This window comes from Phascolarctos cinereus, unplaced genomic scaffold, assembly GCF_003287225.1.
Source record: "Phascolarctos cinereus isolate Bilbo 61053 unplaced genomic scaffold, phaCin_HiC Scaffold_2;HRSCAF=192, whole genome shotgun sequence".
In the NCBI taxonomy this organism is placed as follows: Eukaryota; Metazoa; Chordata; class Mammalia; order Diprotodontia; family Phascolarctidae; genus Phascolarctos; species Phascolarctos cinereus.
In genome coordinates, this window is record NW_027555625.1 from 140909189 (window position 1) to 140923090 (window position 13902).

A 13902-nucleotide genomic window follows, 5' to 3' on the forward strand; every position below is an offset into this window, starting at 1 on the left:
GTATTTAATGCTTGTTCCTGGCCCCCTTCCCTACTGTGCCAATAAATAGGAAAGCTTCATTCTTTTGGGCTTGACTAATTCTATTTTATAGCTGGAACCTTAGCATTCCAACATGGTCTGAGTCAAAGTTTGCCTTCGACTTATCTGTATTACATGGGAAGAAAAGATTTGCTAAACCAGTTAATAGCATCAGCAAACTACTTACAACGACCAGCCATTTTCTTATGTACTTTGGAAATACCCATTTATCTACTGTCAACTGATAGAGAAACTGCAAATCAATTAATCATCAACAAGGATTTATTAAAATATAGTCCCTGCCCTTGAGAATCCTAAAATCTATCTGAGTATGCAACTAGCATGTATAAACATATGTAAACTAATGTGTAAACCAGTGTAAACTAACATGCATACGCTAACATATGCAAAACAACCATACAATGACAGTATCTAAATCTGTAAATCTGATGCCTCATCCTGGCATGGCGGTGATCCTGGGCTCACTTTTGTCCTTACTCGTGATGTCATCAAACTGTCATTTGTCATTGGAGAAATAATAATAATAATGATAGCCAGCATTTATATAGTGTTTTAGGGTTTGCAAAGCATTTTACATATATTCCATTTAATCCTCACAACAACCTATGAGGTAGGTGCTATTATTAATCCCCATTTTACATGTGAAAAATTAAGTTCAACAGAGATTAAATGACTTGCCCAGGGTCACAGATAGTAAGTGGATGAGGCAGGATTTTGAACTCCCCATCTACCTGCCCTTTTTTTTCTCCCTGGTCTAGCAGGGCCTTTTTGTTTCTTGGGGAGACCCGAGGTTACGACATTTGTCATCCTTTTGTATGTTTGAATTTGCCACACACACCCTTCAAAATTTACTTAGGTCCTGTTGTTTGCTAAACCTGTAGTTCAGGTGACTACCCCCACATGGTGCCTACTGGCTAATGGCATGTAGGACCAACCAGCTAGATTTTCCTCTGAATAGATGAATGACAGGGAATATAGCCCACAAAACCTCATTTTCAAACATAAATAAAGTAGTTCCTTCCCAGGGGTTGCACAGGGAGAATGGCGTTCCTGTCCATGCTGATCCCTCCCCCACTTCCCCACAGCTGGTTGTGACCACAAGGTAACATCCACCAGTGGCACCATCACCAGCCCCAACTGGCCTGATAAATACCCGAGCAAAAAGGAGTGCACCTGGTCTATCTCTAGCACTGCTGGGCACCGTGTCAAACTGGTAAGACGCCACACGTGTACATGTGTTCTCCCTCCTCTGGCCTCCTTTGGCCAAGATCTCCCATTGCTCCACCTTCTGGAATAAGTCACAGGGTGGCTGGCACCTGGGTTATTGAGTCAAGTGAGCATAGCCATAGAGAGTGACACTGCCCAGCCCTAGGTATATGGTTGAACTTGACCCAGACATACGCCCGAGAATGTTAACTTTCTATCTCATCTCCCCCCAATCCTGCAGCTGTCACTGCCTCCCTTTCTTGCCTCCCTCTCGAGCCCCTCCCCCTCCACTAGTCTAATCTGTGGGCATCTCATGCAGGGTGGCCTTATTTCTGAGGCTGGAAGTGGACTGCCCTGTACCCCTCCTGCCCCTGCCCCTCTAGCTTATGTCCTCCTTCTCTCTTCCTTTTCTCCAGACCTTCTCAGAGTTGGACATTGAGTCACAGCCAGAATGTGCCTATGACCACCTGGAGGTATATGATGGGCGTGATGCCAAAGCCCCTGTCCTGGGCCGCTTCTGCGGGAGCAAGAAGCCTGAACCTGTCCTGGCCACTGGAAATCGCATGTTCCTGCGCTTCTATTCTGACAACTCTGTCCAGAGAAAGGGTTTCCAGGCTTCTCATTCCACAGGTAGGACCCGGGACTTGGTTTGGAGGGGGTGGGTCTTGGGCTGGGCATCCTCATTCATTCATTCATCCATTTGTTCATTTTTTCATTTAACCACTGTTTATAGGGCATTGTAGATAAATGCAAAAAATATAAGACATAGGCTCTGACTTTAAGTGGCTAACAATCTAATTAGAGAGTCATGATGTATATCTATCTACACATAAGAGAACAATTAATGTACCAAATACCAAATTAGTGCTAGAATCAGTAAGTTTCTCTAGGGTTTCTGACAAGGAAGGGATCACTGGGTTGGAATGATCCTGGGAAGAAGTCAGGTGCTATTCAGGGCCTTGAAGGATCATGACACTTTTGGAGGAAAGCACAGTAGGCCCTCTGCACATAAAAAGGTGAGGGATTCCCATGCTAGGCTCGCTGGGGCCAAATCAGTCTAGGTGAAGAGATTACACATCTAACAATACCTTGGGTAGAAATACTAAGCACTATGAGAATTTGAAGGGGAGGTCGATGATCTTTGTGGGCTAGGATGTCAGGTAAAGCTTCCTTGGGGATGGTAAACCTGCTAGAGGTAAAGGGTACTGGCCTTGAGATCTCTCAGCATAGGGGTCCACAAGGGCATTGCTGCCAGTCAGTCGTGTGGGGGCAGGGGTGAGCATGATGTCTGCTGGGAGATCTTCTGAGTAGGTCTACTGTATTTACTGGTTGTTCAAGGTTGGCCTTTTGCAGAGGCCTAAAATGGCTGCTTAATGTTTGTTGATTGATGTGAAGTGCACGCACCCAGCTTTCCCCCTCTTCCCTTTGCAGTTTTGGCCCCTCTCCCTCATCTTCCTTCCTGTGACCTTGTCATGTCCCTGCTCTTACCCCTTCACCCCCTCCACATCAGCAGTGTCTGGGCTCCTGGGTGTGCCCAAGGAGAAACTTGCAATAAGCAGTAAAGAGTGTGTTGTGTGTGTGTGTGTGTGTGTGTGTGTGTGTGTGTGGTGTGTGTGTGTGTGTGTGACAGACAGACAGATGGGGGAAGGGGAAGAGAAAGAAAGAAGGAAGGCGAGGGAAAGAGGGAGAGTGAAGGGAGAAAGGGAGAAGGGAAGAAAGAGAGAGAAGGAAGGAGAGAGGGAGGGATGGAGAAAGGGAGAGAGGGAGAGAGGGAGAGACGGAGAGAGACAGACAGAAAGAGAGAGAAAGAGAGAGAGAGAGAGAGAGAGAGAGGAGAGAAGAGAGAGAGAGAGAGAAAGAGGAGAGGAGAGAGAGGAAGGAAGGAGGAAAAGGGAGATGGTGTTGCTAGCTGCCTCACCTCTCTCTCCTGCTCACCTTCCCCACCACACCATGGGCATGTGTCTCCTTTTCCTGTGTACAGAATGCGGGGGCCACGTGAGGGCAGAAGTGAAGACGAAGGACCTCTACTCCCATGCCCAGTTTGGGGACAACAATTACCCTGGGGGATCAGACTGCGAGTGGGTCATCGTAGCGGAGGAGGGCTACGGTGTGGAGCTGGTATTCCAGACCTTCGAGGTGGAAGAGGAGGCTGACTGTGGCTATGATTACATGGAACTCTTTGATGGCTATGATAGCGCAGCCCCCAGGCTTGGGCGCTACTGTGGCTCTGGGGTGAGTTCTTCCCTACCCCTCCACTAGATAGATTGTATTAGGGGTTTGTCTTTTGTTTCTTGAAATGGGGTCCGTGAGTGTGGACAGGGAAGGCCTGACTGAACTAAGGATTTGCTGGTGATTAGGCGAGATATTTGGCTTGCCTACATGAGTATCTCTGAAGACCTTGGAGAAACAGGCCAGTTTGGGGCCAAAGCATGAGGTTCCGATCTACTCCTGGTTGAAGTCTTTGTTTGCATTGATCTAAAACCACCCATCCTTAAGGGAAGGAGTTTTGTTTGCCCTAAGGGGTCAGTCCCATGTATCTGCTGCCAAGCAGGCTTAGGGGGCCTTCTAACCAGGGTTAGAAAGAGACCAGAAGCCAGAAGATGCCTATGTCAGTTCATCATGTGAGGAGGGTATGGAATCTAATAAGAACTCACCCTATATTCTGTGTCCCTTTTGCCCACATATAAAAATTCCCCACCTTGAGTCGAGTTCATCCCACCAAGCTACCTCCACAGCACTTTAGGAGTTTACCCACCCCCACCCATAGGAGGCCCCTAAAAATGTATGTCCTAGAGGGGAGATCAAAGTCTAACAGTCCAATGTAAGTTTCATGTTTTCTCTCCTTTAAAACAAATCTTTTCTACATAAATCTCTCCTCTTCTCCTCCAGTGAAATTATTTCAACACCTTTCTCCTAAGCTTCCACCCCCTTCCATACACACACACGCATACACACACACACACACACACACACACACACACACACACACACACTCCTACCTTCCCATCACCTCCCTGCTCTCTTGCTCTTCAGGGCAGGGCCACTCTTGGGGGGCAGCCTGAATGCCTGGGGATGAGTTAAATACCAATGACCCTGCAGCAGCTGCTAGCTTACTAGCTTTGGTCTGGCCTTTATGGAAGCACAGCTTTATTCAGCCTTTGTGTAAATGGCAAGGGGTTGGGGAAAGGGGAGTAGGGAGAGGTGGTGGGTGGAGTTGTAGGAAGGTCCAGAGACCACACACCCCATTCTTTCCTGGCTTGCCCCTCTTAGGCTGGACCACCTGGCCTGGTATCCCCTGGCTCCAAAGCTTTGTTTTCCATCACCCTATACCCCTCAGCTTCTCCCCACCGATACCTTCCACTGCAGCCCAGCCCTGGCCAAGAAGAGAAAGGAATTCCTTGTCTTTCTTTGAATTCTAATTATTTTTTCCATAGACATCATCTGCCCCAAGCAGCCTTCTGCTTTCCCATTTCCCTCCTGTCCTTGGACAGTAGAAGATATGGAATGAGGGAAATGAAGGTGGACAGTTTCAGGGTCTCCCAGTTCTAGCAGTCTGGTCATTTACCAGGATCCTGAGGAACCTCAGGATTCTTTCTTTTTTCCCATTCTCCAAGCCTTGTACACAGTCAGCACTCAGTTGTGATTTGGTGAGAAAAGCCCTCAGCATATGCCACCACTCAGGTGTACAGCCTAGACAGGGACAGTCTGGGATTGAAGTGGAATACTTGGTGTTCTGTGGGGTCACAGATCCCTTAGTGGGAGGAAAGGCTAACGTGGATGTCCAGTGAGCAGCAGCCTGGCCAGCATCAAGGCTGTTTTATGGATATCATCTCACCCTAAGTGTAGGAAGTAAAGACTATCGATCATCAGTCGTTCAAATAATAAGCATTTTTTATGTGCCAGGTACTATGCTAAGTGCTGAGAAAACAAAGGCCAAAAAAAAAAATGTAAAAGTAGTGCCTGCACTGAAGGAATTTACATATTAATGCAGGATTCAGCATGTAAATACATATGTAATATAAGATACACACAGAGCAGAAGGAAGGTAAATTCAGAGGGGAAGGCTGGAGAGGCTGAGGAAAGTGGGAAGATGTCATCTGAGCAGAGTCTAGAAAGAGGTGAGGGGGATGTGAAGAGGCAGAGGTGAGAAGGGAGAGTATTAAAGGCCTGGGAGACAGCTAATGCAAAGGCATGGAGACAGAATATGCAAGTAGGCATGGAAGACAGCAAAGGATGAGAAGGCTAGAAAGGTAGGAAATCAGCAGGTTGTGAAGAGCCTTAAATGCCAGACAGAAGACTTGATATTTGATCCTGGAGGTAATAGGGAGCCACTGAAGTTTGTTGAGTAAGGGCCCAGATGTGGTCAGACCTACATTTAGGAAAATCACTTTGGCAGCTTTGTAGAGGATGATGGAGGAGCAGGATAGATCAAGCTGCGGTCCAGGTGGGAAGTAATGAGAGCCTGAACGAGGTTAGTGGTTGTTTTGAGTGGAGAGAAGGGAAATATATCAGAAGATGTTGTGAAGGAAGGAATAACAATATCATAGCAGTAGACTGGATATATGCAGTGATCAAGGATGAGGACTCAAGAACAACCTGTGTTGTGAACCTGGGAGGGTGATGGTGCCCTCAGCAGTAGTAGGGAAGTGGTGATAATGGACATCCTTGTTTCACCCCAAAGAGAAAAACAAGAACAACAACTAGTAATAGGGATGTCTGAAGAGGGGAGGTTTTGGTAGGGAAAGGTAAGTTCTGTTTGGATGTTTTGACTCTGAGATGCCTATGGGCCATGCAGTTCAAATGTCCAATAGGACATTTTGGAGACATAGGATTGAAGTTCAGAAGAGAGACTATGGCTATATATATAGATCTGAGAAAAGTCTTCATAGAGATGATAGCCGAAGCCATGGGGGCTGATGAAATCACCAAAGGGAAAAAAAGAGAGAGAAAAGAGCAGAGGGCCTGGAGCAGAGACTATCCCTTCCTCCTTAAGAATGATGGGCTGAATCACCACATGGTATGAGGGTAAAATCCTTAGTTAGGTCTGGGGGAGACTTTGCTTCCATTCTCTGTTTTCCTCTAGCCTCATCCTCATCACTGAAATCATCCTGGAGAGAACCCTGTCCTGTTCAAACTTTTCTAAGGCACAACTGGATGAAAAATAATAATAATTTTTTAAAAAACCAAGCACATAGTTATAAAGTGAGAAGCAGTGTAGTACAATTAGAGAGGTCCCAGGGTGTGGAAGGTTTGGGTTCCAGGCCTATCCCTGATAGCTATGATACTAGCTAGGTGACCCTGATGTAATCCTAGCAAGTCATTTAACCTTACAGGCAACTCTTTAAGACAAAAGAGTTGCTGATCTACATTGGTGGTGGTGATGAGTTTCCTTTTTAGTAATTCATTCTACAAATGAAATCTCAAGTTTAAAAAAATGCCCTTTTTGTGAACTATGACATAACATTTTGAATCTATGATCTCATTTCCTCTTTTACAAGCAATCTGGAAGGGTAAGGAAGGCAGCTATTAATTATTAGCTCTGTTTACCAGTGAGGAAACCAAAGTAAGGGTGACTTGCCCAAGTTCACAGAGCTAGTGATTGGCTGAGCTAGACCCTGACTTGAGAGCCCTCTTAAGTCAACCTGTCTTCCCAGCTAGCCTTCTTCAAATTCTTGTTGCACGAGTCTCTCCTGCACTGAAGGGGCCAAGGAATTCAGTGAAAATGGTGGGGGGGTTTTTTGGGGGGGTGTTTGTATGCGTGTGTGTGTGTGTGTGTGTGTGTGTGTGTGTGAAAGAGACAGACAGACAGATAGACAGAGAGAGCAGTCTAGCAATAGTGCACATAGAATGTTAAAGCTGGAAACATTCTTTGAGATAAGAGTTCCACTCCCTCAATTTACAGATGAGGAAAACCAGGGCTACAGAGGAGTAATAACTCTGTTCAGAATCACACAGCAAGGTACAGGACTATAACAACTTGGACTTCTCTACAGACTAGGAATTCAGTGGTTTTTGGTTGCGCCATAATTTCTGTCTCGTGACCTCCTATTAGGCTTAGAGTGAGTTAGGGACTCAAGCAAAGCAGGGAGTAGAGTGGAAAGGGCCCTGGATTTGTTGTCCAAAGCCCTGTGTTCACCTCCTTCAGCAGCTAGCTGTGTGATATGGGGCAAGTTGCTTGATTTCTCTCTGTGCCTCATTTTTCCTTATCCATAAAATGAGGGGGCTGGACTTGAGTCAGGAAGACCTGGGTTTGAATCCTGTCCCAGACCCTAAGTTATTGTGTGACCTTGAACAAGGCACTTAACCTCTCTAGGACTCAGTTTCCTAACCTGTAAAATGAGGGGTTGAACTCAGTAACCTTAAAGGTCTTCTCCAGCTCGAAATCTATGATCCTATGATTCTACTCTCTCAGAGGGAGGGCTCTCCATCTGCCCATCCTGACCCAGGGTCCCAGCCCTCACCCCTGACCCCTGTCTCCCAATAGCCCCCAGAGGAGGTGTACTCAGCTGGAGATTCGGTCCTGGTGAGATTCCACTCTGATGACACCATCAACAAAAAAGGCTTCCATCTTCGCTACACCAGCACCAAGTTCCAGGACACCCTTCACAGCAGGAAATGAGCAGGAAGTGACCTCTCCCTTCATCCCCAGAGGGAAGAGGAAGGCTTCCTCTCCTCCGACACCAGCTCCTCCCCTCCCCATAGACTGTCCGCCATGGTTGGACAAGGGGACAGAGGGAGGCCATTCCCTTTCCCCTCTCGAGCCACAGCCTCCAGCTTGGATACCAGTTGAGTCTCTGGGGGCAGGGGAACCAGACTTCACCCTAAATGGCTTCCCCCCCACTGCTCTTCTCTCGCCTCTTGTACCTGCCCTGTGACTGAGAGGGGTGAAGGTCCAGGAGATGAAGTTTTCATGGAAACATCTGACGACACCAGTGTTCTCCAAGCGCACTCCCTCCCCACAACCTCCCCTCCACCGTGATCTGGGAGAGGTATGCTTGGAGAGGAAGACTTCCCCATCTTTCTTGTCCCTCTCACTCCAAATTATATTCTGTATAGTCAGTGGCAAAGTCCTCATTGTAACGCACCAACAAACCCAATCCTCCTCCTTTGCCCTTCCCCCACTTCATTTTGGTGTTATTCTTAAGCTCTGGTTTCAGAGCATGCTGTCCAATGGGCAGTGGTGAGGGAGGTAATGGGGGCGGGGATGGGGGAATGGGGAGATGGGGCAGTGTAGGGGCCTCTCTTCTCCCTGGGGCAGTGAGGTCAGCCATCTGGGAATACTCCAGCCAATAAACCGAAAGTGTTACAACCAATGTACTCACTAACCTCGCCAGATGTGCCTCCACGGCACACGCATGCCTGGGGGGCTATACTGATTCCAGATGTGTGGGCTTGCTGTGTGTCTGGTGCTGTATGGGAAGGAGCCAGGACACCTGGTTTCTCTGGCCAGCACTCTTTCTTTGCTCCCTGGTCCCCTGGGGCTGTTATTTCAAACATGGTGGCAGAAGAGTACACACCCATTGTCACAGCACACAGACATACCCAGCACATATGATATGTATTGGCATGCAAAAATACATGCCCACTAGGACACACAGAACCTGCATCTACAGGCACCCTGCCTCCCCCACTTTGTTGAGCCACTGGCAAGAAGAATGAGAATGTATCCCTAGGGAGATCGTGTACTGAGAGTTGAGGGGGTGTTGTAAAGGACGGGGGAAGTAAGTTTCCTTGTCAATCTGGATTTTTCCATCCCTGCGTGTGTGTGTGTGTGTGTGAGAGAGAGAGAGAGAGAGAGAGAGAGAGAGAGAGAGAGAGAGAGAGAACAGAGAGACAGAGAGAGAGAGAGAGAGAGAGAGAGAGAAAGGGGGGGGGAGGAATGCGGGTTAGTTTTCTAATCTCGAGAATCAAACCGAATCCAGGCAAAAAGGAGCCTGGATTGAGCTGGAAAGACTAACTTTAGGGTTGTTACACAACCCCCCTCCTCCCCAAATAATCCAGCAGCCTCTTTTTTCAGTGTTTTCCCATCAACCCCCAGGCTCTTAAGTCTCTGGAGGCACTGCCGGGTCTTGTCTCCTTGTGAGAGACAAAGTCAGACAGCCTTTAGCTGCTGAACAAACATTCCAGCTCCAGGCCCCTTTCCCCAAACTCCTGGGAGTCTAAGTGTGTGTATATATCTTGGAGTATGGGGAGAGGCGGAGAATGTTACACCAGCATACATTGACCTCATCCCCTATACTTATAGGGAGTAGAGATCAAAAAGTCACACACATCCCTGCTGCCTACAAATGTTGTGTTCTCTCGCCTTGCCTTAAAGTCTAATCCAAGAGAAAGAGGTCTGGGGCTGGGAGAGGGGACTACTGATCCTTTGCCTCATTTCTCACTTTACCCCCTATTTTGGCACATTCCAGCTGGACAGCTACCATGGCCCCAGGCGGCCTACTCTAGGGAGGAGCTGGGATAGCTAATTACCTAACTCTCCAGCTCCTAGTTGATAGCCTAACCCTAAGCTGATAGTTGGTTCATCAAGCTTTTTATTATCCTACCTTTTCCCATTTCAGATGAAAGAACTGAGGCTTGGGAGGGTGGGTATAGTTCTAAGCAGTGTTCCAATATGACTTTGTACTTTCCCAAGGGGAAGGTGGGGGAAGGAGCAGCACTGACAACCCTATGTAAGGCCCTGGCATCCTGGGGATTGTTCCCAGCCTGCTGTGAAGGACGGTGTACTATTCTCTCCATCTCCCTATCCCCAACCTCCTCAGAGCCCCTTCCCCACAATAAGTGCTTGACATGTTCTTAAGTGGAAGTTCTGTCCTCTGTGAGATAGACCTCTATCTCTTGGTTGAGCTTGGAATTCACTGGAGGCATTACCCAACAAGTCCATTTATTACAGTCACGGGGAAAGTGCTTGTGACCTCACTACAGCCAGTGCTGCCATGGCAACCTCCACCCTATTTCCTACCCTCCCCAAGGCTGGGATGGAGGTCGCCATGGGGCAGGCTGGGGGGCCAGGAGCAGAATGGAAGGGCTCCCCAGAAAATGGAGCAAACTGGGACTTTCAGCTAGACAGTTTGCCAGACGGATTGGGGTCACTTATTCCATGGCTGAGTTTGTAGTCTACGGTCACCAGCACCCTCCCTGCCAACCTAAAGCTTCCAAGAGCAAGACTGTGAAGGACCACAAAGACATTGTGCAAGTCACATCCTTGAAGTCGGCCTATACACTGCCCAGCAAGGTGCGAGCCTCCCAAAGATACCGTGGGGCCATGACCAGGAGGAGCAGGGCTGGTTTGAAGAGACACAGACAAGCTCAATCCAGGATCAAGCTCTCTAAACACGGTCAGGCCAGGAAAAAGTCCAATATTGCCATTATGTGCAAAGACAGACTCTCTGCCTCTACTTGTGAGACCAAACATGACAAGGTCCCCAAGTCCCCAAGTTATACCAAACCCACACTCAGGAAATGGTCAGTTAGCAATATGCCACCCAGAAGGAAGTCACCTCGCTCCAGAAGGAAGTATGTCAGAAATCATACTCGGAATCCAGTGGTTTGGAAGCGGTGGTACAGGAACATGTCCAAGAAAATCAAGAGTGGTAGGGTCCCCCTCCGGAATATAAAAGCCCGGAGGCAACGCAAGTCCAGGACCAGGAAAGTACACTCAGCTGCACAGGTTCCTTCCATCGTGATCAGATCAGATTCGACATTACCTATAGAGTGCTTGGAGTTTTCCCAGGAGCAGGGTGAATACAACAACCTGTCACCTGGGACCCAGCTGACAGCAAGCAAATACAACAAGGAAATGGAAGCCAGTGACGAGGTCTTCCAGGAGAGTGAAGAGAAGAAACCAGCAGAAAAGGATGAATGGATAGAAGAGGAAGAGGAAGAGGAAGAGGAGGAAGAAACCGTTTCCTATGGATGGTGGAAGCTATTCAGGAGCTGGTTGCTGTCCCTGGAGACATATTTCAGAATTTAATAAATTACTAAGTTCTCCAGGAATATGCCTCCATCCTTGGTTCTTACCCCACCCCACCATCTCCTCCAATTCTGGAGTGGCACTGCTCCTCTCTTTTTCTTGGGTTCTGTCCTGTGCTCTTATAGGCGCCAATAACCTCCAGACACCATCCCTATAGCTCATTCAATCCCAAAAATGCCACCCTAAGATCTCCATATTCCTCCTTTCTACTCCCACCTTTCTTCCCCGGGAGCTAAGTGTGGTGTTTTGAACTCCTGAATACCTAGGGCATGTGGCGAGGTGAACAAATTGATCTCTCTCAGACCTTGTCCCTAACTTAACCATGTCCACAATTAAATACCCTCATTACCCCTGAGTACTAGTATATCTTCCACATTATGCAGAATTCCTCTAGCCAAGCACAAGGCATTGTGATGTGGTAGAATGAACATCATAGTGGAAGGCAGAAAATTTCTGGTCCTGGATAAGTCACTTAATACATGTGTGAGGTTAGTTGAGTCACGTAACTTCTCTGGGCCTTAATTTCCTCATCTATAAAATGAAGAGGTTGAAATGGATGTCATTTCTAGCTCTGGCATATAATTCTAAGGGGAAAGCAATTCCTGCATAATCCTAGGATCAGATTGGGTCCTATAAGGTCCAGAGAACGTTTAAAATCAAGGGCTGTCAAGAATGGCCCTTGCCTAGGGGAAAACAACCTAAGGACACTCTGTGAGAGAGAGCAAGGCCCTAGAATGAAGCCCACATAAGGAGGTCTAAGGGATTCCTTGATTTGGGTGCCCTAAGGCACGAAGAGCAAAAAGTGCCAGAGATGTCCTCTCTGAAGTCATTTCCAGCCAGTAGTGTTGGAACCTCAACTTCTGTGTCGTATGGATTTTTGCTGCTTCTGAGGTACGATTTTTGACTATTGTGCATCCCTAAAATGAATGCTACTTAGGCAGTCCTTTGCCAGCTTTCCTACCTGGGGCAGGGATGCTGGGAGCAGTGGTGGCCACAATGCTCTGGATAAGGGCAAGAAACCAAAGATTGAAAGTTCTCTGGCCCCTTTCACGGGGTAAAGGGTAACAGGGGTAAGAGAGAGGTGTAGTCATAGTAAGGCATCCTTATGAGTCTAGACAGTACCAGAGACATCTTGCAGATTCCCTCTCAGGGTTATTGAGGGGCCCTTCTTGGCAGTGATAGTGGGAGACATGTGGCAATTGAGTGGTTCCTAGGCCAGTGAAGTGGACTCTGTTCAACTGTTGATTTCTCCCTCTTTTTGCCCTTTTCTCTTTTATTATCCCCTGCCATTCCAGATATTCCAGGGTCTCTATGGAACACTGGACCCCACTCCAATCTTAGAGGAAAGCTACTATAAACTAGTCCCCACAAAGTCATTACTCCATCTAGTTGTATGTGAATCTTAAAATACAATCTAAAGAGTAGGCAATGTTTAACCTAAAGCAATGAATTACTAATGGCTGAACATAAGAAGTCAAAGTTAGGGTGGATGACGTACTTGAGGGCACAGGCAACCTTTAAATCACATGATGTAGTGTCTGCCTACTCCACCATGGTGGCATATCACAGGATTTATGCCAGGTAGAAAAATTCTAGAGCCTAAGCCGAAGTGGGGGTGGGAGAGGGGGTTAGCGTAAACCCAAGCCATCATTCTCCTAAATAAATGTTAGGGGTCTCTTGCCCCCTCCCTCCTACTGGCTGCCTGATCAAATGAGGGCTGCTGTTTCTTTTGCTTCATCACCACCTCTCCCTACCCCCACCTCCTTTTCCCCACCACATCTGGTTCTAATATATTCCAGATGTAGTGGCCTAGCTTTTTTATGGCCGGTTGCCTTAGGAGGCCTCAGCTTTGCTTCCTGAGGGCCCCCTACCTCAGGGGATGGTCTCTGGTCCCCTGTGGTCACCTTCTCCTCAGAGGCTGAGAAGGGTAGGTGACAGGAGCCAGGAGGAACTATCTGGAATCCTCGTGGCAAGCAGCCTTGTGGCAGCCTACCATGTGGGCTTGTCCGCTAAGCTACAGCACAAGAAAAATAAGGTTCAACCCCTTGGAAAAGGAGGAAGGGATAGTAGGAGGGGCTCTGGCCAAGGAGGGGGGCAGTGAGGAAGGGTAGACAGACAACAGGAGGGAAAGTGTGAGTGTATATATGAGCTTGTCCCAGTCTATGTCCATATGTGAACTCAGGAGTATATCCAAGTATCATCAGAAGTGTGCGTGCGTGTGAGTTTTTAGGGATGTGTACAAAATGGAGGTGGTTATGTGAATGAATCAGAGTTTGGCCCCATGGACACAGATACTCCAGCTGTACCCCTCCCCCAAGATTCTTCCCTGTGGCTCTCATCCCCACTGTCTCTCTGTTCATTCTGCCTGCCCTACCCTAAGAGGTAAGGCAGGAGCTTCAGGCACAGTGGGGAGGGGATGGGAAGAGATGGTTGGGCAACGTAAGGTTCCAAAGTTGTCTTCAGTCCTCTTAGCTGAAAGATAACTGTACTGTGTGTGCCTTTTCACCCATATTTAACGTGTCAGTACCAGCTGGGTCAGACCAGAGGAAAAATGGGGTTCTGGAAGGCGGCTAGGAAAGCCCCTTAGGGCAAATTCTTGCCTCCTGCCCCAGCTGATCATGGTGGCTGCCCAAGAACACAGGAAGAAGTCACTAGTTAGAATTGGGAATGGAAAATCATCTCTC

The 13902-nt window shown here is 47.8% G+C and overlaps 1 protein-coding gene across 1 annotated transcript in view; it reads left to right on the forward strand.

Moving 5' to 3' along the window:
* BMP1 (bone morphogenetic protein 1) overlaps positions 1-8558 on the forward strand; it is a 59002-nt gene extending 50444 nt beyond the window's left edge. Inside the window, exons 17-20 of the mRNA XM_020975711.2 lie at positions 1125-1252; positions 1662-1875; positions 3227-3477; positions 7730-8558. Of these exons, the coding sequence (XP_020831370.1) occupies positions 1125-1252; positions 1662-1875; positions 3227-3477; positions 7730-7864 (728 nt within the window). The 3' untranslated portion in view covers positions 7865-8558. The remainder of the gene's footprint in view (positions 1-1124; positions 1253-1661; positions 1876-3226; positions 3478-7729) is intronic.
* The last annotated feature ends 5344 nt before the right edge of the window (positions 8559-13902 follow it).